Source organism: Rhinoderma darwinii, chromosome 13 (assembly GCF_050947455.1).
Source record: "Rhinoderma darwinii isolate aRhiDar2 chromosome 13, aRhiDar2.hap1, whole genome shotgun sequence".
Classification (NCBI taxonomy): Eukaryota; Metazoa; Chordata; class Amphibia; order Anura; family Rhinodermatidae; genus Rhinoderma; species Rhinoderma darwinii.
This window is the reverse complement of record NC_134699.1, coordinates 19101038-19126448: the sequence shown is the minus strand read 5'-3', so window position 1 is coordinate 19126448 and position 25411 is coordinate 19101038. Positions and strand designations below refer to the sequence as shown.

The window sequence follows — 25411 nt, the reverse complement described above, 5'->3', positions numbered from 1 at the left end:
GAACACTGCTGTTACTACTGGAAGTGAGAAGGGGAACTCTGCTGTGACTACTGGAAGTAAAAAGGGGAACACTGCTGTGACTACTGGAAGTAAAAAGGGGAACACTGCCGTGACTACTGGGGGGAAGGTGTACCAAAAGCACAAATAGAATGCCACAAGAAAACAGGAATATATATTCAAGTGTAAAGGGATAAGTGGATGGTACAGCTTGCTGTTGCAGTGCCACTGACTGTGGGACACTTTGAGGATACCTAGGGCACTGGCTACAGTGAAACAATTGAACATGGTGATCTGTGGCTTCAGGAGACCCAGGGCATGTGCCCCTGGTGATAGCAATGATACTGTACACGGAATTGCCAAGCTCTCCATAGGTTCTTCTCCATACCGAACAATGCAACAGCTTGGCACCAAATACGCTCTGTTCACATTATGTTCTGCTGTTTTGGAGGAAGCCTGAGGGGCATAGCAGGGTATTTCTTGTCTGTGCTACACTTTTTGTTTCAGTATTCTTATAGATTTTTTTTCAATTCTGACTATTCATTTTATGTATTGGAATACTGTGTGCGGCCCCCAGATGGCGCTGCACAAGCACAGTAAGGAAAGTTCCTGAATGGGCGGAGCTTGTAGGCTGCAATACATTGATGGGGGGGGGGGCTGTCAGCAGCGAGAAGGGCAAGAAATAATGGGGTGATGGGAATAACATATGGTCCGGGTTATATATACGGTATAGAATACATATACTTAGTATATAGATATTATCTGGATGTTTATTACTGTGTTCTAGGCCATCAAGTTGTGACTGGTGAGAATCCAATGACAGATCAGCAGAATGAGGGAGCCACAGGCATTCACTGCAGAACATGACACAGCGCCTTCCATGTACATGTGCCTGTAGCTGGTACTGCAGCACAGCCCCATTGCAGTACCAGAGACCGCCACATGGAGGAGACTCGCCATGTTTCTACTGCATTGAAGGGGCCATCCATATGTGACCAGCACTGATCTAACATTAATGAATTATAACATAATGAAAAGTTCTGCAGCTTTCAAATACACTTTGTGTATCAATTTTTCTGCATTTTTAATATCTCTGCTTACTGTCAGTAAATGGAAACGTTCATGTTTAGGCTGAAAACCCGTCCTGATCATGTCCAACACTGTTATGGCGGCACTGTGGCTAGCACTGATATCGGGACACTGACCTGACACTGTTATGGGAGCACCGTGCTAGCACTGATATCGGGACACTGATCTGACACGGTTATGGGGGCACCGTGGCTCGCACGGATATCGGGACACTGACCTGACACTGTTGTGGGGGGCACTGTGGCTAGCACTGCTATCGGGACACTGATCTGACAATATTATGGGGCACCCTGGCTAGCACTGATATCAGGACACTGACCTGACACTGTTATGGGGGCACTGTGGATTAAAAAAAAATGCTAGCAAGACTGTAATTAACAAACTTAGCCATGTGGGGGCGCCCAGCTTCTCCCCTCCGTGTAGACTGCGCTGTAGAGGAGGCAGCCTGGCACACGTCACTGCGCGGAGCTGGCAGCCAGTAGTGATGGGGGCAGTGCAGGGTGGCAGGGGCACAGTGTGATCATCACGGTTACAGCGCCCTCATCCGGTTATTGTCTCCTCCCGTCACCGCCTCTCTGACGCTTCCAGCAGTAAAAGGTGGAGCCGAGACCGAGGGAAAGGAGAGGAAACCGGGAGGCGGCGGCTGACAGGACCGGTCCTATAATAATAAAGAAGTCCTGTTAGCTATGTGCTGGATGTGATGTCCGGCCCCTGCCTGGTGTGTGCCCTGTACATGAAGCCGGATATACTGGATATGATGCCCCTGTACATAGAGCTGGATGTAATGCCCGGCTCCGTTCCCGCTGTACATAGAGCCGCGTGTGCTGGATGTAATGCCCGGCTCCGTGCCGGTGTCTGCCCTGTACATAGAGCCGGGTGTGATGCCCCTGTACATGGAGCCGGGTGTGCTGGATGTGATGCCCCTGTACATGGAGCCGGGTGTGCTGGATGTGATGCCCCTGTACATAGAGCCGGGTGTGATGCATATGATGCCCGCTGTGTCCCCTGTACATGGAGTTGGATGTGATAACAAGCTGCGTGCCCACTATACATAGAGCCGGGTGTGCTGCCCGGCTCCGTGCCCCGTCCTGTCTGTGCAGTGATCCAGGGTCTCCCCTGTACATGGCGGCTGCTTGGATGGATGGATGACTGTGAGGCGGGCGGTGAGAGAAAGGGAGGGAGCTGGGCAGCAGCTGGAGCCTGTGACGGGGCGAGGACGGAGGGCGCCCGGCTGATTGGAAGGCAGTGCAGGCACGGAGAGCGGTGGAGGCGGGGGAAGTGCAGCTCTCTGCGGGGACTGAGACGAGTCCACGCCCGAGGCCAGCGCTACAGATCTGGCCATCATTCAAACGCCGCTCCCCGGTACTAGAGCACGAAGATCCGCATAGCGCACACAGGTGAGAACCGGGACACCCCCACCCGGAGCCTGCGGGGCCCCCCTGCCGGGCAGTGTAAGGGAGACGCGGCTGCGGCGAGAGGAGGAGGCGGCTCCCCACGCTCTTTCTGCCCGCTCCTGCTGCAGCGACGCTGGGCGGGGAGAAGGAGCAGGCAGCGCCCCCCCTCCCCCGGAGCTCTCGCCATTACCCAGGGGCTGCTGCAGCTGCTTTGTCTCCGAGATCCGGACGTTGAGCTCCAGCAGCGCCTTTTGTCCTTGGAGAAGACGAGCAGCGGGTAAGTTCGGAGGGCGCCGCCGGCTCTGGGATCCGGGGAGAACTGGACGGATGATTCGCAGAACACCGCGTGCTTCGGGGGCTTCCACACATGGCAGGGTGGGGTGACCGCTGCTGGGAGCCGGGGAGACGTGATCATCGAGATCACCTCCAGAGACCGGGTGTAGTCGCTTGCTCTTACCCGGCTTTCCTGCACATTTTCCGGGTACACTTCCCGCCTCTTTCCGCTCACACGATGAATTTGTTTTTATCATGAATCGGGCGATCTTAGATCGATCAGTAGGGACATTATTTATTGTTGGACGGTAAAGATCTGATCACATTACTATGGACAAGAGCGGATTATCGCTCCCTGCGGTCGGCGTCTCCCCTCCTCCTCCTGCAGCTTCTGCCTCGGGAGCCTCTTGTTTTTCTCGGCCAGGCTGCTAGTTCCGCGCTGGGTCTGGTGAGGTCGCTCTCCTGCGAGTCTCCGGCGGCTCCTCCTCCTCCCTGCGGCCGGAAGGTGAGGCCGAGCAGCTGGGGGAGAACAAGAAGGTCGGAGGACCCACAGCAGAGAACCGGGAGCAGCGCGTCTCATTACAACGAGCAGCAGCTCCGGGAGAGGAGGGGACTCCGGTACCACGAGGTCGCTCAGCTCGGACCGCAGTGCAGGTGAGCCGGGGAGACACGAGGGTCGTCCGGTGCAGGGTTTCCGGAGGGGACACGTGGTGCGCGGCTGGGGACGCGCTCGACATAGTCAGCAGAAGGGTCACTGGGTGAGTGGTGGAGGAGATTGGGCGGGGGCGGCCGGTTACATTGTCCCCGGGGACGCGTCGCTGGTTTCGGGGTGACTCTATAAGGGGCTCCGGTGCGTTGGATGTCTGCTCGGAGCCGAGCTGCCGGGGAGGATAGATCGGGTGGAGATTATGGGATGTGCCGCTGTCTGCTGCGTCATGAGCCAGGACTTCGGGATCAGGCTGGTCATCTCCCCCCAGGCTAAAAACCCGGATCAGGTGACCGGCAGGAGGAGGTGGGGAACACGGGCGGGCAGTGTACGGCGATCCGGGGGTTCAGAGGGAGATTCATAGGACGATCTCCGGCGCTATGCGCACCGTCTGCGGTCAGTAGATTTGAGATCCGCCCCGTGCTGTTGTGTTCCGGATCCCGTCTCCTCCCGGTACTGGGCGGGTACTAAGGGAAGAGGCGACGGGAGCCCCCTGCAGGCGGAGAAGACTGACCTCAGGCTGTCCTTGTAGAGAGGGGGTTCCCCAGGAAATCTACAGCCAATGCGACCTCCCTGCACCCACTGTACAATATAGATACCGGAGGAGGGGGGCACAAACTTCTACCTCACTTCACCCACTGTACAATATTGCGATACCGGAGGAGGGGGGCACATACTTATATCTCACTGCACCCACTCTACAATATAGAGATACTGGAGGAGGGGGCACATACTTATACCTCACTGCACCCACTCTACAATATAGAGATACTGGAGGAGGGGGGCACATACTTATACCTCACTGCAACCAATGTATAATATAGAGATACCGGAGGAGGGGACACATACTTCTACCTCACTAAATCCACTGTACAATATAGAGATGCTGGAGGAGGGGGTTCATACTTATACCTCACTGCACCCACGAGATACCGGAGGAGGGGGGCACATACTTATACCTCACTGTACAATGTAGATACACCGAAGGAGGGGGCAAATACTTATACCTCACTGTACAATATAGAGATACCGGAGGAGGCGGCACATACTTATACCTCACTGTACAATATAGAGATACCGGAGGAGGGGTGCACATACTTATACCTCACTGCACCCACTGTATAATAGAGATACCGGAGGAGGGGGCACATACTTATACCTCACTGTACAATATAGAGATACCGGAGGAGGGGGGCACATACTTATACCTCACTGCACCCACTGTACAATATAGAGATACCGGAGAATGGGGGGCACATACTTATACCTCACTGCACCCACTGTACAATATAAAGATACTGGAGGAGGGGGGCACATACTTATACCTCACTGCACCCACTCTACAATATAAAGATACCGGAGGAGGGGGCACATACTTATACCCCACTACACCCACTGTACAATAATGATATACTGGAGGAGGGGGGCACATACTTATACCTCACTGCACCCACTGTACAATATAGATACCGGAGGAGGGGGCACATACTTATACCTCACTGCACCCACTGTACAATATAGAGATACTGGAGGAGGGGGCACATACTTATACCTCACTGCACCCACTCTACAATATAGAGATACCGGAGGAGGGGGGCACATACTTATACCCCACTACACCCACTGTACAATATAGAGATACCGGAGCAGGGGGGCACATACTTATACCTCACTGCACCCACTCTACAATATAGAGATACCGGAGGAGGGGGCACATACTTATACCTCACTGCACCCACTGTATATTATAGAGACACCGATATTCTATCGATGTCTGATGGAGCAGGGGGCACATACTTATGACCCACTGTATATCCTATAGGTACTTGTAGCTGACATGATGCAGCCCTGAATCTCTATATTGTAGACATACTGGATCCGTTATTCAGGGTTGGGTGCAATGAGCTGTGAGTTTGTGCATTTACATTCTATTCCATGCTTGTTATTGGGGGCATCAAGGCTGACAACTGTTGGCCACACTATCTCATGTGTGCCAGATGTCGGACATCTCTTCTGTTATCAGACTTTCTGTTGTGCCGCCAACTTCCAGTCCTTCCATCTCCTGAGAAAACAATGGCATATCCAGCTTGTTGGAGATCTCCAAGCATTTCTGATAGAAGTTCTCATTGGGACAAGATATTTCACCATGAAAGGTCCTTGAAAACCCACCTACCCCTTGTAAAACATGACTGATAATCACTCCTATCATTGTCTGGTACCGAATACACCCCTTGTATAACAATGTTCATTGGCAGCCAGCAGAGCCAAGGTCATTGAGCCAATAGCCCCTGAAAACACAGTGCACCCCACACATAATGTCATATATTCTGTTACATGTAGATGAATGGTGTACTACATAGACGTTCCTAGGTGTAACCTGCAGAGGGAGCCCTGTCCTATGATGGAGGGTGGTAGGTCCTCCATATTACTTGGGTTGGTACATGTAGATAGTGTTTGTAATATGCCCAAATTGCCGTTAATACACCCCCCCCCCCCTCCTAACCTGGCATCTTCCATTTTAGTGTCTCCTGGACGGGTGCTAAGTATCTACCTGGCAGAGAATGAACGGAGCAGCAGGCAACGAAGAAACAAACACCATGACTGCCCCAAGTGATCAAGGTAAGGAGAGTGGGCTTTGGCTTTGACCCTCGGCTTGTCCTACAGTTCTCTACAGGAAGACTGTCCTGTCCAGCCTCAATACATACTTTGTGTCTGTTCCTTCACAGATAACTGGCCTCAAGAGGACATGGTTATTCTCCTGGAAAGCATGAAGACCAACATGCCCGCCCTGGACCATTTAAAATACAAAACCACAGAGTCTCATCTGGACTGGAATAAGCTGGCCTTCAAGACCTATACAGGGGACATGTGTCATCAAAAGTGGCTAGAGATCGCAACTGTGGTGAGATGTGCTTAATTCCCTTGGCGTGCCACCTATCCATTAGAAGCTTCCAACATCACGGAGGCTACCAGTATCCAAGACGATGGTACACTTCTTCTAGTAGTCCTCAAGCTGAGGGCACTATTACCCCCACTACATGACCTCCTATAATACCAGTGGTTGGACAGAAGAATAGTTTGACACAAAGGTGTCTCCAGGAGTCTGGGAAAGCTTGAGAACTTCATCGGTGATCATGGTCATAGTCGCCCACCTTTTTTATGAACTAAACATCCTGTATTTTCTGGAGCAATGCTCGTCGAACTTGTTAGTATGTTATCTGGAAGAAATTTACTAACCAACTTTTTTGCTAACCCTGTATTTCTTTTAGGTCAGGAAGTTCCGGACTCTCACAGAACTTCTTCAAGATGCAGAAGAACTTGTGAGGCATCCATATAAAGGGAAGAAACTGAAGGTCAGTAGCGCTGCTTGTGGCTATTGTGGGCTTATTGGGATAGTCTTAGCTTGGCGCTCCGTGCTGGTGGGTAGTACATCCGTCACACATACATGATGATTCAGCTCATGATTTAATTTTCCAACTCTAAACAGCCATGTGAGGCCATGAGCCAAAGCAATCACAGAAAGGTCCTCAAACTCTGTACTGAAGGTGACTTGACCAAAATTCTAGTCATATTCACCAGCTTGTTGTCCTTTCATATTACTTTTTTTTAGACACACCCACAATTTCCCAAGAAGCCCCTCACACCCTATTTCCGCTTCTTCATGGAGAAGAGGGCAAAATATGCAAAGCTTCATCCAGAGATGAGCAACCTGGACCTAACCAAGATCCTGTCCAAAAAGTATAAAGAGTTAACAGATAAAAAGAAGGTAAAGTTATGAGAAGACGGTATTTTGGGCACAAATTGGATTCCTAGATGAGAAGATAGGTGGTGAAGTGGAGTAGGTAGAGCGGAGAAACCTTGAAGAGCTAACAACAGAACAGGAATGAGTTTGATTCTGTGTAGTTTGACCCAATATGTCCATCCTGTTTCCTTTTCAGTCAAAATATCTTCAGGATTTCCAGAATGAGAGGGAAGATTTTAAGAAGAACATGGCGAAATTCAGGTGGGTCATGTAGCCATATCTACTGATGATTAAGTCTTTATCATTAGTTGCTTCAATTGAGTCGTCTTTTATGTTCACAGAGAGGAGTACCCAGATCTCATGCCAGCTTCAAAGAAATCTGACATTCCCGAAAAACCCAAGACCCCTCAACAGCTGTGGTACAACCATGAGAAGAAGATCTACCTTAAATTAAAGCCTGACGTAAGTGCAAGAGCCTCCAAGCTTGCTTGTTCTTGGTGGAGTATGTCAGAGAGTCACACTGCTTCTATGATTCCAGGCCGCTACAAAGGAGGTGAAAGACTCTTTGGGAAAGCAATGGTCTCAACTTTCGGATAAGAAGCGTCTAAAATGGATCCATAAAGCACTGGAATATCGCAAGCAATATGAGGTGATGAACTTTCACTCCCAGCATTTAATTTAATGGGTTTAGCTGATACTTTTGCCTCCTCATACAACCCGCTAAGGGTTCACATGACACAGTTCCTTGAAGTCCTAACAGAGGCCAGTTTCTAAGGGGTCAGGGCGGATGCATGCTTCTTTAGGCTGCCTGATGAACTCTTAAAGGGACAGTTAGTGGGTTCCTATGATGAATGGGGCGCTGCCCCGGTATAATCGTGACATAGTATTGACAATCATCTTCTTTATTAACATCTTGTCTCAACCCCCATAGGACACAATGCGGGACTACATCCAGAAACACCCCGAAATTTCTGAAGAGGGCGCCATTAAATCCACTCTTACCAAGGCCGAGCGCCAGCTTAAAGACAAATTTGATGGACGGCCAACTAAACCACCTCCGTAAGTCGTTCTCCATCCCATTCATCAGAGTTTCTGGTGGTGTCCTGAGCCACAGGTTACACTTATGATCTATAGACTAGAATCTGTAAATACATAGATGTTGGGTTGCCTCTTCCAGTAACAGCCAGTCAAAGTAAGGGGGCTGAGTTGCAATTTCAAATACAGCCTATGGACGAGTGTAGCGCTATTTTTGGAAGACTTGAAAGATTGCTGTAGACCAGATGGTTGGAACTATGTCTAGAAATGGGGACATTGTAGAAGCTGTAGAACAGCTCTGCCTGAATGTCATCTAACTGAATGATGTTTGTACCTCCAGAAACAGCTACTCCATGTATTGTGCAGAGCTAATGGCCAACATGAAGGATGTCCCCAGCACAGAGCGCATGGTCCTCTGCAGTCAGCAGTGGAAGCTGCTCTCTCCGAAGGAAAAAGATGCTTACCAAAAGAAGTGTGACCAGGTACTGTATTTATCATCGCCATGGTATATATGGTACATAGAGGCTGCTCTATGGATAGCACATGTACATAGATCTCTGGAGCCTTAACCAGTTCAGGACTGGGCTATTTTGATCCTTCAGGACCAGACACCCTTTAGCCATTTTTAGCACGTGTTAGTCAAATGGCTATAACTTTTTTATTTGTTGAGCTAGCGACACAATGTTTTTTCCATAGACGATTCAGGTTTTTGGGGTTTTTTGTATCATTTTTTTTTTTTTTACACATCCTTTTTGCTATTTTAGAATTTTTAGGCTTAAAGTTTGAAAATACTAGTAAAAAAAAATAAGCTTTTTTTTGGGGTAATATAGTTTTACCCTAAAATAGACCTTTTATTGGTGATCGTCATTGTCTACCGTAAATTGTAATATATTACATGTCTATATTAGGGTAATTGGGTCAGGGCTAGCGTTACGACAATGATTGGCGGGGGGACTTTTTTGGGGTGGGTAATATGTGTATATATTATTATTATTATTTTTTTTGTGCTTTACTTTACTTTTATTTTATTATTATTATGGTCCGTCCCTCAAAGGTCAGAAAAGACCTTTGGGGGACTTTTATATATTTTTTTTCTTTCTTTCACACCATGTTTTTCCACTGTAACTGGGGCTGCACAGCACCAGTCACATGATCATTGGGACCAATAGAGACATCGGTGCGGCCGCTGCCTCCGTTCCTATACACAGCGATCATTCAGCGCTGCATAAAAGAGATTGGAGAAGACCGAAGCAGCAAAAGCTGCTTCTATCCTCTCCTCAGGGTCCCCGGCAGTCACTGACTGCCGGAGACCCGACATTCAGCTGCCCGATCGCACTGGTGAGCAAGCTAAAACCCTCACAGTAAATAGTCTATGGCGCGGGTTTTATGGACCCGGGTGGGGACGAGCACTCCGATCGCTCGTCCCCATTATCATGTATTATCATTTCCCTTCCCTTGGTTGAACTTGATGGACATGTGTCTTTTTTCAGCCGTACTAACTATGTAACTATATGTAACTATGTATTTACACAGGGAGATGTGCTGCCGACAACGATAATATTTCACTATTTTTTAAGACGATTCGACCAGCAGATGATCGAGCGTTTGCTCGGTCATCTGCTGATCGTTCCCCTGTTTACACAGGTAAATTATCGGCAACGAGCGTTCTATGAACCCCCTTTATATGCTCTTTATTACTTGAGCCTTATTTACTTAAAGGTATCGAGAACACTTAAAGAGGTAATCCGCTTTGGACAATCCCTTTTCATTAGAAGGGTCCCCTAACGATAAGCTAATCACAGGGTGTTCCACTGCCTAGACCCCTAGTGATCAGCTGTGTAATCTGTAGCGAATCTGCCAACAAGTGCTCAATTTCCCCACAGCGCCTCCATATGGGAAATGAAGCATTACACGGTGCTCAATGAAATCAATGTGATGTCTCTGTAATGCTCGGACATGTCGGGTCATCTTGAGCGAGAGACATTTTTCTTAACTGCACTCTGGCTAATGGATGGGGTCATGAAAGATGGACCCCCTTTTAATTCAGAATTTACTAATAGGGTGCTTAAAGGGAAGGTGTCACGAAAAAAATTTTTGGGGTATGTTATTAAAGTACATTTTATTTATTTGTGTTTTACTTTTTTATGACTTACTTTATGGGGGCTGCCATTTTTTTTTCCATCTCTGTATGTGTCGATTAACGACACATACAGAGAAGAAATACGGCACATACATCCCCATAGTAAATGCGAACGGGAGCCGTTCCATTCACTATGGTGTACGCCGCCTGTGTGGGAACGGCACATGCGCCGCTCCCACACAGTCCAAATGGAAGGTCTTTGGCAGTGCGACATCTGGCGCCATTTTCATGTGGACTGGAAGCCGCGGCCGGACAGTAAGATGACTACTTCCGGTCGCGGCTTCCGTCCATATGTTCTGAAGCAAGGACTGGGAGCGGCGGCGGCAGGAGTAGGTAAGTCATGTTTGTGTATGTTCGTGTTATAACCGCTGTATCTAATCCTCCTACACTGTGCATTCGCTCAAAAAATGGCGGCACACCGTATAGGAGGTTTGAACATTCGACCCCCTCCTTTCTCCTGGCACTGAGTGTGTCTTCTCCCATTTTGCAGCATAAAGCAATGAGGTTGCTTTACCACATGCCAATGCTGCAATTTTGGGAATTGCTCCCTCTAGTGACCAGCACATGGAGATGTTAGAAGTTAGAATCTAATTTATAATATTTCCTGACTTGTGAAAAAATTCTAACAATGTGTAATCATTTATATACGAACTGTTTAACTAAAAAAAAAATTCTAGTGACACATTCCCTTTAAAGGTGTACGTACTATTTAATAGTGTCACCATATAATTGTGATTTAAATATTGCATCTCTTTATAAAACCAACGTTCTTCATTTTATTTTTGCAGAGAAAGAAGGACTATGAAGTGAATTTAATCCGTTTTCTTGAGGCGAGTCCATTACTGGCGGTGTTGGACATTGACGAAGGAAGGGCACTGGAGCAAGTTGCTAATTTCTTATTCGTTTTGCTTGTCTAGAGCCTCCCAGAAGAGGAACAGCAGAGGGTTCTTACAGAAGAAAAGATGGTGGGCGTGCACAAGAAAGGCACCCAAGCATCGAAGGTGACTGCTCAGCATGCTATGAATGTGGCTGGTCTTTGACCTTTTCTGTTCCTGGCATTTCTAAGTGTTTTTTTTTTTTTTTTCTTTTTAGGGTTTAGTCATGGTCACAACACAATCATTATAACTTTTCTCACTCTCGGGTTATATATTATATCATATCGTTTGCTTTTCTTGATAGGCCAGGAGCAGACCTACTCTGGCAGAGAGGAAGAAGGCTGCCGAAGAGCGGGGAAAACTCCCTGAGACCCCAAAAACGGCTGAAGAAATCTGGCAACAGAGTGTGATTGGAGACTACCTTGCCCGGTTTAAGGTAAGAAGGGGAATTGGTCAAAAGTGTTGAAGCCCAGTGACCCTTATGGGCTGTTTGTTCTTACCATAAGATACATTACATTTTAGAATGACAGAGCCAAAGCCCTCAAGGGCATGGAGTCCACTTGGCTGAGCATGGAGAAGAAGGAGAAGATCATGTGGATTAAAAAAGCAGCTGAGGATCAGAAACGATATGAGGTGAATAGAAAAAAAAAAAGTAATGGAGGATCTTATAAAGCCTCCTGTAGATGGTATGACACTGGGTTCGTAGAGTGAGACTTGTTCTTTTTTGACAAATGTTAGACAGACGGCCATGTTTGTTTTTCTTCTCAGAGAGAACTAAGTGACATGAGGTCTGCTCCAGCCACTGCGGGCCCTGTAAAGAAGATGAAGTTCCTAGGCGAACCCAAAAAAGCCCCAATGTAAGTGTGTAAACAAGAGTTCTTCAACACATGGCTCTCCGTCTCCAGTTGTTTTGATGCTTGCGGCTGTCACGGCTTACTAGGTGCTGGAACTTCACACCCGCTATAGATCCAAAAGTTGAAGATCTCTGGTGTACGCTATGTACTAGTCCCAGGTTTCTTCCTTCATCTGTTTTGGGCAGTCAATTCTCATGTGTTACTTTAGGGTCCTCAAATCTAACATGGTCAGGCCCCCAGAGAGCCAGATCCGGTGCTGCTCTCTAGTTTGTAGATCTCAAAGCATCCATTGAAATTGAACAGACCCATGTCCATAAATTTAGTTCTCATGCTCCGTCGTTTTGTTTTTAAATCTAGGAATGGTTATCAGAAATTCTCGCAGGAACTTCTCTCTAACGGAGAGCTAAATCATCTCCCACTGAAAGAGCGCATGGTGGAAATTGGTAGCCGCTGGCAGCGGATTTCCCTCAATCAGAAGGACTATTACAAGAAGCTGGCAGAAGATCAGCAGAGAATCTATCGTGTGCAACTTGAAACATGGATGAAGGTGATTTCTTTACTGGTGAAATATAATCTAAGGCTAGGTCTACATTGGGCCATACATTGAGACGCCATGTCCTTACAAGGTTAAAGGGTCCTCCTTTGGCCCTGGATAGTGGTGGACCATACCTATCCTTGTAGTATGCCTAGGGATAATTTTATTGTTGTTTTTGGTTTCTAGGGTTTGTCATCTCAGGACCGGGCAGCGTACAAAGAGCAGAATTCCAATGTAAGTTTTTGCTGTATGGATTAGTTGGGTTTTGCTTCGTTGTGAAGTGTTGAACCATAAATAAACATTTGTAACGCCATTTTTCTAAATATGTATTTTTTTTTACAGAAGCGCAAGAGTACAACAAAACTCAAAGCACCCAGTCCAAAATCCAAGCCAGTAGTTCTGTGCAAATCAGTAAGTGATTATCATGGTGGTGCCCAAAAGATGGTAGAATGATAGAATTTTGAGGTCTTCATTACGTTTTGAGAACCTTTTCTTCAACTAGACTTAGAAGTCCAGGGGTTTGGGTGGAATATGTTAGCCTTGCGTTTTATAGTTCCCAGATGTCTAGATTGAAGACATTCTCTGAAGATCTAGAATGCTGCTATCTAGGTAGATGTTGTCATGTAGGCTTTAGGTAGACCTCGGACCAAGTCTAGGATGTGACCAGAATGCTTGTGACCAGCATAACTGAGCTACTCTTTTTCTATATATTTTCTTTTTCAGGAGGAAGAGGATGAGGAGGAGGATGAAGATGACGACGAGGATGAAGAAGAGGATAAAGAGGAGTCCTCCGATGATGGAGATTCCTCTTCCAGCAGTGAAGATGACAGTGACGATGCTGAAGAGGTGAGACAACCATACAGGGCTACTTATCGAGCAGTGCCCATGCACATCACGCCTATTTCTCATTATAACCCTTCTGTTGTTCTGCAGAATGAAGATGGAGAAGAAGATGATGACGATGAAGAAGAGGATGAAGATAATGAATCCGGCTCCAGTTCTTCATCTTCCTCTTCGGCAGACTCTTCGGATTCTGACTCTAACTGAAGAGGAACTGCCAACTGTGAAGAGGGGGTTAAGGAGGCAGAGCTGACCTATTTCAAGGGCACCTGTACCCTACGTTCGATTCTAACATGAAACTTTCCAATTTACGAGGAAATTCACGAAAACACAAAGTGAAGGCAGCCATTTTATGCCCCGAAGCACTATTCATGTGGCTCCTCTGTGTTAGTGATGGGCTGCATTCTATTTGGAAAGAATACAAAATGGCTGCCTTCTCTGTGCATGGGGTTATAACGTCTTCAGGGCTTTAATGGTCTCATAGGGCGACTTGTCACCATATATAGGCTATGCTGTACAGTCTGTTTTGGCACCGTGAACCTTTTACGTCACGCCCACGTTTTGACCTGGGAGGGAATACAACGCTTTTCAATTGTCTCTTTCCCAGACTGACTTTTGTTTTTGTATTTCGTTTACTTTGTTTGAGGAATCCCGTCCCTGACTTGACATCTGAGCCCTTGCTTTTCTTCTGTACTCAGCCTGTCTCTCATATTCCTGCATTGCTCCCGGTCTATTATACTAGTATGCACTGAGCTGCGTAGTATTTTATCCTCCCTCGTCTCGGTGTGTTTTGCCTCACTCTCCATTTACACTTGTTTCGCCTTTGACATGTTGTCAATGAGGCCACATCCACTTATGTCACGTGATATATGAAGGACCGGTCGCCTCAACGGACATGTCTGTTTTAGTAAATACTTGTATTCCACATTAAATAACAATTCTGGTGCATCTTTTCTTAGAACTCTGTATTGTACCGGTCCTCTGTTATTCCACCTGCAAATGTATAAATACATTTCCAACTGCAAGTTACCAGTTGGGGGTGTGTCCCTATATGGACTGACAATGTCCAATCAGAGCTCACATTGTCAGACCATGTAGAGGCACGCCCCCGAAATGGTAACACCCATTTGTACATTTATTCATACATTTCTAGGAGGAATAACTGAGGAACGGCACAATGCAGAGTTTTAAGAAAAGCTGCTCTAGAATTATAATTTCATGGGGAAGTATTTACTAAAACAGACATGTCAGGAGAGTTGACAGGCCTTCCTTAAAAGCTATTTCCAACTTTGCAACCAAATGTAAATTATTATTTTTTGCTTCAAGATTAAAAATAAAGCAACTGCAAAAACGTTTTCATTAAAAATATCCAATTATTTTGTGTCTACAGCTCCCATGCATACCTAGGCATCCCCATGGTAACCAACAACAAGGGTGATCCTGCAGTCATACCCTCTTCCATCAGTCCCTGTCTTCCTAACATACATTTGGAAGATTAGGAAGAAGTAAAAGTAAGGGGACAGATGGAAGGGAGTATGACTGGAGGATCAGACTACACAGGGTTTTCGTTGTCTGTTACCACGGAGACAGATCTGCATAGAAGCTGTATACACAAAATGGGAGGATATTTAGTTCAGGGTGTCACGCCTGAAAGTCTTTAATGGCAAAACACGCCTGGAAGTGAGGACTATCTCGCCTGGTTTTTTCGTTTACCTTTTGGGCTTATTTTCTGAGCCCATTTTCAGGTTAGTATATGCCCTGTCAGCAGGAAAGCAAGGGATTCAGATTCCAAATACATGCTGCAAACAACATGTTACATATGTGAAGTAAAGTGCACCTGTTGTCTACAGGGGGTGGCCATTTTGTTACTTGTGCCAGTCATAGTGAGGCTTTGGAGAACAAAATGGCTGCCTCTACGATATATTAATGATTGGTGTTATTTCAGCTGACATAGGCGTATTCCAACTAACTTCTCATACACTGAGAATAGTAAATATATGGGGTAAATTTTTTTTTTTCTTTCTTTTTTTAAAGGTATTTTATCCAGCCTGTTTTAGTGTGTTATTGTTGAGTTAGACTTTTTTTCACCCCTCCGACCGCCATATTGTTTTTCCTTATTTTGGGTGGGAGTCTGTTTTAAGAAACAAAAAACCCTATGAGTAACTTTGTAATTTTTTTATTTTTTTTCTCTTTTTGGGGGAAACGTAGATTCTTACTGTGCGAGTTGAACGCATGGTGAGAGGCAAAACATTTTTGTGCATTTTTAGCACTATAAAACAAAATATGATGTCGAGGTGCGTTACGAAAAAAACAAAGTAAGGGCCTGTTCACATCACCGTTCATTTCCGTTCCGGGGTTCCGTCGGAGGTTTCCGTCGGGTGAACCCCGCAACGGAAAGTGAAAGCACAGTTTGATCTCAATGGTGACTGAAACATCGCTAATGCTTTCCGCTCGTCACCATTCCGGAAGGTTTCCGGTTTTCCGACGGAATCAATAGCGAAGTCGACTGCGCTATTTCGTCGGAAACCTGCCGGAATGGTGACGAACGGAAAGCATTAGCGATGTTTCCGTCACCACTGAGATCAATGGTGACTGAAACGGAAGCTGTGCTTTTACTTTCCGTTGCGGGGTTCACCCGACAGAACCCCGGAACGGTGATGCGAACAGGCCCTAAGACCTTTTTTCCTATCTGGACAACACAGATGCTTTTTTTGTAGTTTAAATTTGAAAATTAAAAAAAAAAAAAAAAAATGTGTTTTGTAACCGATTTCATTGGTTTAGTGTAGACAGTTTAAAAAAATTATGTGCGTTCTCATTATTTTTGTTTTGTACAAAAAGGGGGAAGGGCGGGGGGTGAATTTTCTGTTAAGTACTCTGGAAAAAAAATAAAATAAAACAAAAGTTAGGGATTGGTGTCCTGTTTTTTTATTTTTTTCGTTCTATATAACATTTTGGTCCAATTTTGGGTTTTGCATTTCCTATAGTGCAATCTGAGCATCCTGCTTCTAAAGATCTACAGGTCGCAATTAAACCGATGTCCCTTAAGGCCTCATGCACGCGACTGTAGCCATGTGCACATGGCCGTGGTTTTCGGGTCAGACGGCTGCGGAGTGTCACCCGCGGGCCGTGCACATGGCCGTGTGCATTCATTTCTATGAGCCTGGACCGCAAAATACGGCTGTAATAAGACGCGTCAGTTCTTTTTGCGGTCCAGGCTCCTGGGCCATGCACGGACCGTGGAAACCATGGTTGTGTGCATGGGCCCATTGAAATTAATAGGGCCGCAATTCACCCACAGGTTTGCGGGTGAATTGCGGCCGCAAAGATACGTTCGTGTACATGGGGCTTTAGTACATAACATGGTATACCGATAAATGTATACCACGATTTATATAGTAGTCCATTGCATATTAATGCAATATATATCTTTATTGAATCTGAATAGACCGCAACTGTCTCAGTAAAAACAATTAGGGTATGTGCACACACACTAATTACGTCCGTAATTGACAGACGTATTTCGGCCGCAAGTACCGGACCGAACACAGTGCAGGGAGCCGGGCTCCTAGCATCATACTTATGTACGATGCTAGGAGTCCCTGCCTCTCCGTGGAACTACTGTCCCGTACTGAAAACATGATTACAGTACGGGACAGTTGTCCTGCAGAGAGGCAGGGACTCCTAGCGTCGTATATAAGTATGATGCTAGGAGCCCGGCTCCCTGCACTGTGTTCGGTCCGGGACTTGCGGCCGAAATACGTCCGTCAATTACGGACGTAATTAGTGTGTGTGCACATACCCTTACAACACATAAAAGACTGAGGTGGTGGTCGTCGAGGATCAAGGTATAGACGGTCATAAGTAATGCAAAATACATATGCTGAAAGGTAAAAAGTACTAAGAAAACAGCCCTAATTCCCTGGTGGGTGAATATAAAAATACAGGCTCAAAAACGTCTCACAAACATATATATAAATGACCGTACCATTAGTTAAGCATATACATCCTCCGTTCACACGTCGCGTAAATACTGCAGATTTTGCTGCGGAAAATCCGCAGGACAATACAGTAGCAGCAGAATGGATGAGATTTGAACGAATGTAATCCACGCTCTGCGAAAATGATCAGCGCAAAAAACGCTCAGAAATTGACCTGCGGTGCATTTGTTTTAATCCGCAACGTGTCAACTATTCGCCGCTATAATATAATCCCTTTTTGTTTTTTTTGCGGCTATTTCCCTATTGAATTCAGTTGGGAGGTAAGGCCCGAAACAAATAGCAGATGTTGTGAATTTTGTGGCGGAAAAGCTGAGATTCCGCCGCAAAAATCGCAACTCAGGAAAAAAAAAATCTTACCCAGAAGTCGTTTCTTCGTCCAGGCCGGCCTCTTGGGGATGACGATGATCCCATGTAAACACTGCAGCCAATCACAGGCTGTAGCGGTCACATGGGATAAAACGTCATCCCAGGGCTGCAGGACATCAGAGAGACGAATCACCATGGTAAGCATATAAAAAAAAAAATATTGCAGGATTTCCGCAGCAGACATTCCAGGTGAAAAACGACACCACAATTTGGTACGTTTTTTTTGTCTGAAATTCCCTGCGGTCGACCAGCTCGGATACGCTTCGTTCTTTTACTCCGTGTGTCCGCCCTGTGTACCCTGAGGGTATGTTCACACGACAGCGCAAAATACGGCTTAAATTACGGAGCTGGTTTCAGGAGAAAACAGCTGAATTTCAGACGTTTTTACAAGTGCACGTGTTTTTTGCGGCGTCCATTACGGACATAATTGGAGCTGTTCTTCATTGGAGTCTATGAAAAACTGCTCCAAATATGTCCCAAGAAGTTTCCTGCACTTCTTTGACGCGGGCGTAATTTTACATGCCGTCTTTTGACAGTAACGCGTAAAATTACACCTCGTCTGCACAGAACATCGTAAGACCCATTGCAAGCAATGGGCAGATGTTTGCAGCCGTCTTTTCAGGCGTAATTTGAGGCGTAAAACGCCTCCATTACATCTGAAAGTAGGCCGTGCGAACATACCCAAATAGTGCCTGCACAGGACGCTGTATGGTTCCAAAAACACCTCATAAAGCCCACCACCACAGGACCCCAACTTACGTTTTCGCTGTCAGCTCTCCCAAGGGTGTCCTATACGTTCTGAAATCCTGTGCGTAGTAAACAATAGCGCTACATAGGTTGTAGGGTCCTCCTGTCGACATAAAGGTATTTGTCAGAAGCTAAGAAAGCCGTTATTGTTCTCGATTGCAGCACAAAGTTAAAAACAAAGGCAAAATTAGAATTCTACCCAAACCAATACGCTCCCCCTCCTCCATCATGGTCTTACCCCAGGCACGAATATCTGCCCTTCATTTAAAAAGAACAATGGCACGTTGTATAATTTCGTGAAGAAGCCATATGTGTTTACCGTGTGGGCAGGGGAATTGCTGTTTGTGAGCTTGAGCGCCACCTTCTGCCCTATTCATACATAATGTCAGGGGCTATTGCCTTTGGGAAACATGGTCGCACGGCCCCCATAAGGTTTTAATAAAAATAGTATGTTGGTTTGGTACGTTTTTCTTTCCCCCCTTCCCTCTTTATTTCCATTATTGTCCTTATATTAGAATGGTACTTACCATCTTGGTGTCCCCTGTGTAAGCTGTGCTGGAGGCATGAGACAGTTTCCAGATGTTTCTGTCTCCGGGCAGTTTATGCTTTGGTCCCAGCTGATTGGACCTAGCTCAGCTATACAGTGCATGAGCACGTTCTGGTAGTTTCGATCTCCAGGAAGATTTCTGGACAAGGTCAGCTGATTGGTCATTCAAAATCCCAAAGGCGGGAAAATGGGATATAAAAGAAGCAGTTCGTCGTGGTCAAGCAGCCAGTTTGTCACCCACTAATGCGGACTTGGCTTTTATTGGTCTAAATATTTAAATTTTATTATTCATGGTTATTCTCTTCTAATTATTTTATCTTATGTTACCCTTAATAAACACTGTGGCCATTTTTATCCAAAGAAACTGTTGTCTGTATTTTTTCAGTTGATAATTTTTAGTGGGGTTTGTGCTTCCATAAGGGGTGCAGTAAAATTCCATTAATCCAGCAGCACCCAGTAGTCCAAAAATTCTGATTGTCTGTCAGTTTGTTTCTAGTCCAGACCTGCAAGATAAGCCACGTAGTATCAATGGGGTCAAGGACAGAACTAGGACTGGCTTTGATGTAGGGGGGCCGGAAATAGTTTATACAGGGGCGCTATACAGCTAGTTTATATAGAAGCTGTCTATATATCAGAGGATGTAAAGGATATTCCATATAGCAGAGGAAGGAAAGCAACATCCTTTGTCTGACCAGCAGTTGTCATAGATACAAAAAAAAAATGGTGCAGAGGAAAAACTGAAGTAGTTACCAACGGCAACCAATTACGTGTCTGCTTTTATTCTCCAAAGGACCTCTGCAAAATGAAAGGTGGAATCTGACTGGTTGCTATGGACAACTCCTGCGCTTTTATTTGCACCAGTTTTGATAAATGAGCTACAATATCTCTGATCTTAACGATATTTTCAGTCATTTAATATGCGATTGCTATCCATCGGACGGGTCATATAAGTGAGTTACGTGGCGGTCTGATCTTCGTGACCCCCACTGTTGTTGAGAACGAGGGACCCCAAATCCTCATTCTCTGCTGGAGAGCAGGATGAGCATACGCTGTTCCTCTCCATAGATCTAATTGGGAGTTTATAGGGGCTGTATGAGATTACAAAAACATGGCTGCTATCTTCAAGAAATGGCGCCATACTTCTCTTTGGGCTGTGTGTGGTATAACTGCGTACGTCAGAGATACGCCTCTAACTTAATGTGAATAGAGCCTAAGGAGGAAAGTTAGGCCTAGTTCACACACAGTTTTTTGGTGCTTTTTTTGACGTGTAAGCTGCGTCAGGAACCCTGCCAAAAAAACATTTGAAAATGCATGTCATTGATTCCAATGGGAGGCGGAGGTGTTCTTTTTCTCGCTAGCGGAAAAAAACGCTCGCGGGAAAAAGAGGCGTCATGCTCTTTCTTGAAGCGTTTCCGTCTCTGACCTCCCATTGACATCAATGGGAGGCAGAGAAAGCCGTTTTCGCTGCATTTTTTGCCCGCAGCGCTCAATCGCAGCGGCCAAAAAACCCAGCAACGAGAGAGCCGCCAGGGTAAAATCTGCCTCAAAATTCTTTCGCAGATTTTTCCTCCTGCAAAAAAACTCTGTGTGAACAGGGCCTTAAAGGGCTTTTCCCAAAATCCTAAATTATCACCTATCAACACAATAGGTGTTCATTTTATGATCACTGGGCATCCCACCGCTCAGACCCCCACCGATTGTGAGACTGGCGCTCGGATGTTTACGTGACTCTCATAAACAGTGAATGGAGCGGTGAGCGCATGCTCGGCCTTCACTCCATTCAAGCTCCACCCACAGTGAGGAGGATCTGGGGGTTCGGGACCCCTGTTCTCATGATCCATGGGACCTCTGGATAGGTGCTAATTTCAGATTTTGGGAATACCCCTTTAACCCCTTAGTGACCAGCCAATTTAAGCCCAAATGACCAAGCTATTTTTTGTTTTTTCTATAGTCGCTTTCAAAAAGCTCTAACTTTATTTTTCCATCGACATAGCTGTAAGAGGACTTTTTCTTTTTGGGATTAGTTGTACTTTGTAATGGCACCATTTTGGGGTACATACCATTTTTTGATTAACTTTTCTTAACTTTTTTTTGGCGGGGAATAGAAAAAAAACGTGAAATTCCGCCATTGTTCTATGCGTTTTAAAATTCACACTGTTCACTGTACGGCATAAATAACATGTTACCTTTATTCTATGGGTCGGTACGATTACGGCGATACTACATATGTAGAGGGTTTTTGCACAGTTAAAACTCCTTTAAACTAAAATGGATAGGGGGTTACTTGTTCTAACCGTAATACCCCTTTAAACTTAGTAAAAACGTGTATCATCCTCCAGTATATACAGTGGCGTAACTATAGGGGTCGCAGCGGTCCCAATTGCAACCGGGCCCCGAAGCCAGGGGGACCCGCGGCCCCCCGTACCACATCAATGAAAAGTTACTATAGTAACCGGGGCCTATGTAATAAACTACACGGGCCCCCATTACTATAGTAACTGACAGTACTTACATTCCTGCTTCCGGAGCGCAGCGGCGGTCCTGAGGTCACAACGATATGCGCTGTGCGCAACATCCCGATCCTGGATGGAGTGAGGGCCTCCGCTGTGGCCAAAGAGGAGGGTAAGTTTTATATCCCTGTCTGCTGGAGCTGATGGGTCGGGGTCCGACTCCCGGGACCCCCAGACAATCAGCTATTTTGAAGGGGGTGCAGCGATCGTACAAGAGCTACTTCCCCTTCATTCCGGTCACTTTCCCCACACTGAATCGCCGACACAGACGTGTCAGCAATTCACAGTGTGATGAAGTAAGGGAAGTGAAGGGGAAGCAGCACTCGTACGAGCGGCTGCTCCCCCTTCAAAATAGCTGATTGTCTGGGGGTCCCGGGAGTCGGACACCGACCCATCAGCTATTGATGGCCTATCCTGAGGAAAGGCCATCAATGTTTTGGGAGTGAACAACCCCTTTTAAGCCATACTCTAAGATTACTGTCTGCTGTACCCTGTATCTAAGCCTACCTTAGGCTGTGTTCACACAGAGTTTTTTGCAGGAGGAAAATTTTGAGGCAGATTTTGTCCTTCCTGCACGTCGTTTGCCGCGTTTTTCGCTGTGTTTTTCGCCCGCGGCCATTGAGTGCTACGGGCAAAAAACTCAGCGAAATACGATCTCTCTGCCTCCCATTGATGTCAATGGTAGGTCAGAGGCGTAAACGCGCAAAGATGGGGCATGTTCATTCTTTCTCCCGTGAGGCGGTTTTACCGCTCGCGGGAGAAAACCGCCCCCGCCTCCCATTGAAATCAATGGGTGGCATTTTCGGCCAGTTTTTGACGAGTTTTGCGGAGCGGTATGCGCTCCAAAAGCTCGTCAAATTACTCAGTCTGAACAGGCCCTTAGTCATAGATACAGTGTCCAACAAACAGTAACACACATGCACATGGGCCCTGTATCTAAGCCTACCATATGTGTTTGGCGGTGTTCACATCACCGTTGCCCTTCCATTGAGGGGTTCCGTCGGAGGTTTCTGTCGGGTAACCCCTCAACGGAAAGGCAAACTGAAACCTCAGCTTCCGTTTCCCTCACCATTGATCTCCATGGTGACGGAAACGTTGCTAAAGGTTTCCGTTGTTCTTGACGCAACCAATAGTGCAGTCAAGGGCAGCGGTGATGTGAACATGCCCATAATAATGTTGTTTTTTTTGTGTTTGTGTTTTTTCAACGGTTCGGTCGTTGGACTAAGTTGCATTCGAGGGCTACTTCGATGACGGCTTTTTTTGTTATCGATAAAATGGTTAACGAGGGTTGTGTGTTTTTTTTTTATTTCAATAAACCTGTTTTTTCTACGTCTTTGTATTTTTTTTAAACTTTATTACAACCGCCTTAGGCCTTATTCACACGAACATGTTAAACGTCTGTGTGTCGACCGTTGAAACAACGGCCGTCACACGGACCTATATAATTCAATGTGGCCGTTCACACGGGCGTTGTTTCAACGGACCGTGTAAAGGGTTCGTGAGAAAATAGGACATGTCCTATTTATTCACGCTTCACGCATCCCTCCATAGACTCTCATCTATAGGGTGACAGATACAACATAGCAGCAGCCTAGCATTACCAGGGTGGGAAGGGCCACTGTTTTTGGGCTTTCCCAGCCTAACAATACCAGCCTGCGACTTTGCCAGTGCCCAACCATCACTACAGATGGTCGGGTACTGGATTGTACCCAGCTCTTCCCGGCACCCCTGGTGGCGATGGGTATCGGGGTAATAATGGGGGTTACTGTTAGCCTCTGCACTGGCTAACAATAAGCCCCGCCTTAGTAATGAACGCTGTCAATCAGCCAGCAGCCATTAATAAGTAATAATGTTTAGACAAATACAAAGACATAGAAATAGAAAAAATATTTGATTGAAATAAAAATCCCACACACAACCCTCATTAACCATTTTATTGAGACTAAAAAATTCTGTTATCAAAGTAGTCCTCGAATCCGACGTAGTCCAACATCTGAACTTGTAGAAAAACACAAAGACAAAGATAATTAGTAACACACAAAAAGCATCTTACTTTTCCTGGGTCCAGCGCTGGAGCCGCAATGTCAGCGAGCTGGGCCCTGTATCTAATCCTATCATGTGTGATACTGTCTACTGAGCCACTGTATCTAATCCTATCATGTGTGGTACTGTCTGCTGAGCCACTGTATCTAATCCTATCATGTGTGATACTGTCTACTGAGCCACTGTATCTAATCCTATCATGTGTGATACTGTCTGCTGAGTCCTGTATCTAATCCTATCATGTGTGATACTGTCTACTGAGCCACTGTATCTAATCCTATCATGTGTGATACTGTCTGCTGAGCTACTGTATCTAATCCTATCATGTGTGATACTGTGTGCTGAGCCACTGTATCTAATCCAATCATGTGTGATACTGTCTGCTCAGCCACTGTATCTAATCCTATCATGTGTGATACTGTCTGCTGAGCCACTGTATCTAATCCTATCATGTGTGATACTGTCTGCTGAGCCACTGTATCTAATCCTATCATGTGTGATACTGTCTGCTGAGCTAATGTATCTAATCCTATCATGTGTGATACTGTCTGCTGAGCCACTGTATCTAATCCAATCATGTGTGATACTGTCTGCTGAGCCCTATATCTAATCCAATCATGTGTGATACTGTCTGCTGAGCCTTATATCTAATCCAATCATGTGTGATACTGTCTGCTGAGCCACTGTATCTAATCCTATCATGTGTGATACTATCTGCTGAGCCACTGTATCTAATCCTATCATGTGTGATACTGTCTGCTGAGCCCTATATCTAATCCTATCATGTGTGATACGGTCTGCTGAGCCCTATATCTAATCCTATCATGTAGGAACGTGGCTAAGAAAAGCTGCAAAGTAGGGAGACGACGTCAGCGCCCTGAGGAAGGAAGTGCAGGGGTTAAATGTTCTGGAAGCTTCTGTATAGAAAGCGGCTGAAGTATGAAGCCTCTATATCCGCTACTACAGCAGCATTTTATGTATCTAAACTTTACAGGTGTGATACTGCCTGCTGATTTAATGTATCTAATCCTATCATGTTTGATACTGCCTGCTTATTTATTGTATCTAATCCTATCATGTGTGATACTGTCCGCTGAGCCAATGTATCTAATCCTATCATGTGTGATACTGTCTGCTGAGCCACTGTATCTAATCCCATCATGTGTGATACTGTCTGCTGAGCCACTGTATCTAATCCTATAATGTGTGATACTGTCTACTGAGCCACTATATCTAATCCTATCATGTGTGATACTGTCTGCTGAGCCACTGTATCTAATCCTATCCATAGCTATAGGGTCATCGTAGTGCTATAGATATGCTGTCTCATATATACACATATACATACACACATTTTTTGGGGGGGTAAATATATTGGGGCTATTTCCCCCTGACGTTGACAGATCAACCAAGGAAAATGCTAAATAAAATTGATAGAACTATTCAAGGACTTATAAACAAGGATATATTTAATGGTAATTTATTTTAGACATTTAAAGGGACGTATCATAGACGAGCACCTATGCAATCATTACCACGCTCCTCTCACACGCTGCGCTCTCACTGCCCTGTTTCCATGACAACACACCATCACCACTCCCCCCTCTGCCTCCTACTGGCAGCCGCTCAACCCGTCCCTAACATTTCCCCGCCTTCTGATTGGCTGGCTCACTTTCTCCCTAGTGCTGCAGTTTCCTCCCGCAGTGGATGGATCGCCGAA

The 25411-nt window shown here is 45.9% G+C and overlaps 1 protein-coding gene across 5 annotated transcripts; it reads left to right on the top strand.

Moving 5' to 3' along the window:
* The first annotated feature begins 1627 nt into the window (after window positions 1-1627).
* UBTF (upstream binding transcription factor) lies at window positions 1628-16396 on the top strand. Of its 5 annotated transcripts, none has more exons than XM_075846016.1 (20): window positions 1628-1804; window positions 5982-6078; window positions 6186-6361; window positions 6729-6812; window positions 7070-7225; window positions 7398-7462; window positions 7543-7663; window positions 7740-7850; window positions 8133-8260; window positions 8577-8718; window positions 11165-11206; window positions 11294-11377; window positions 11556-11687; window positions 11774-11884; window positions 12020-12108; window positions 12463-12652; window positions 12827-12874; window positions 12983-13051; window positions 13364-13486; window positions 13574-16396. In XM_075846016.1, the coding sequence occupies exons 2-20, from the start codon at window positions 6021-6023 to the stop codon at window positions 13685-13687; spliced, it is 2043 nt and encodes a 680-aa protein (XP_075702131.1). In that variant the 5' UTR covers window positions 1628-1804; window positions 5982-6020; the 3' UTR covers window positions 13688-16396. The 5 variants fall into 5 exon arrangements, with proteins under 5 accessions (XP_075702131.1, XP_075702129.1, XP_075702128.1 ...); XM_075846014.1 differs by lacking the exon at window positions 1628-1804 and adding an exon at window positions 2122-2483; XM_075846013.1 differs by lacking the exon at window positions 1628-1804 and adding an exon at window positions 2564-2757.
* Window positions 16397-25411: the final 9015 nt, after the last annotated feature.

Excerpts from the sequence above, each read along its gene's own strand:
- UBTF (XM_075846016.1), top strand. The coding sequence starts at position 6,021 with ATGAACGGAGCAGCAGGCAACGAAGAAACAAACACCATGACTGCCCCA. Across the intron at positions 7,463-7,542 it reads AAGAACATGGCGAAATTCAG|AGAGGAGTACCCAGATCTCA; the intron begins GTGGGTCATGTA and ends TTATGTTCACAG. Across the intron at positions 12,109-12,462 it reads GAACCCAAAAAAGCCCCAAT|GAATGGTTATCAGAAATTCT; the intron begins GTAAGTGTGTAA and ends TTTTAAATCTAG.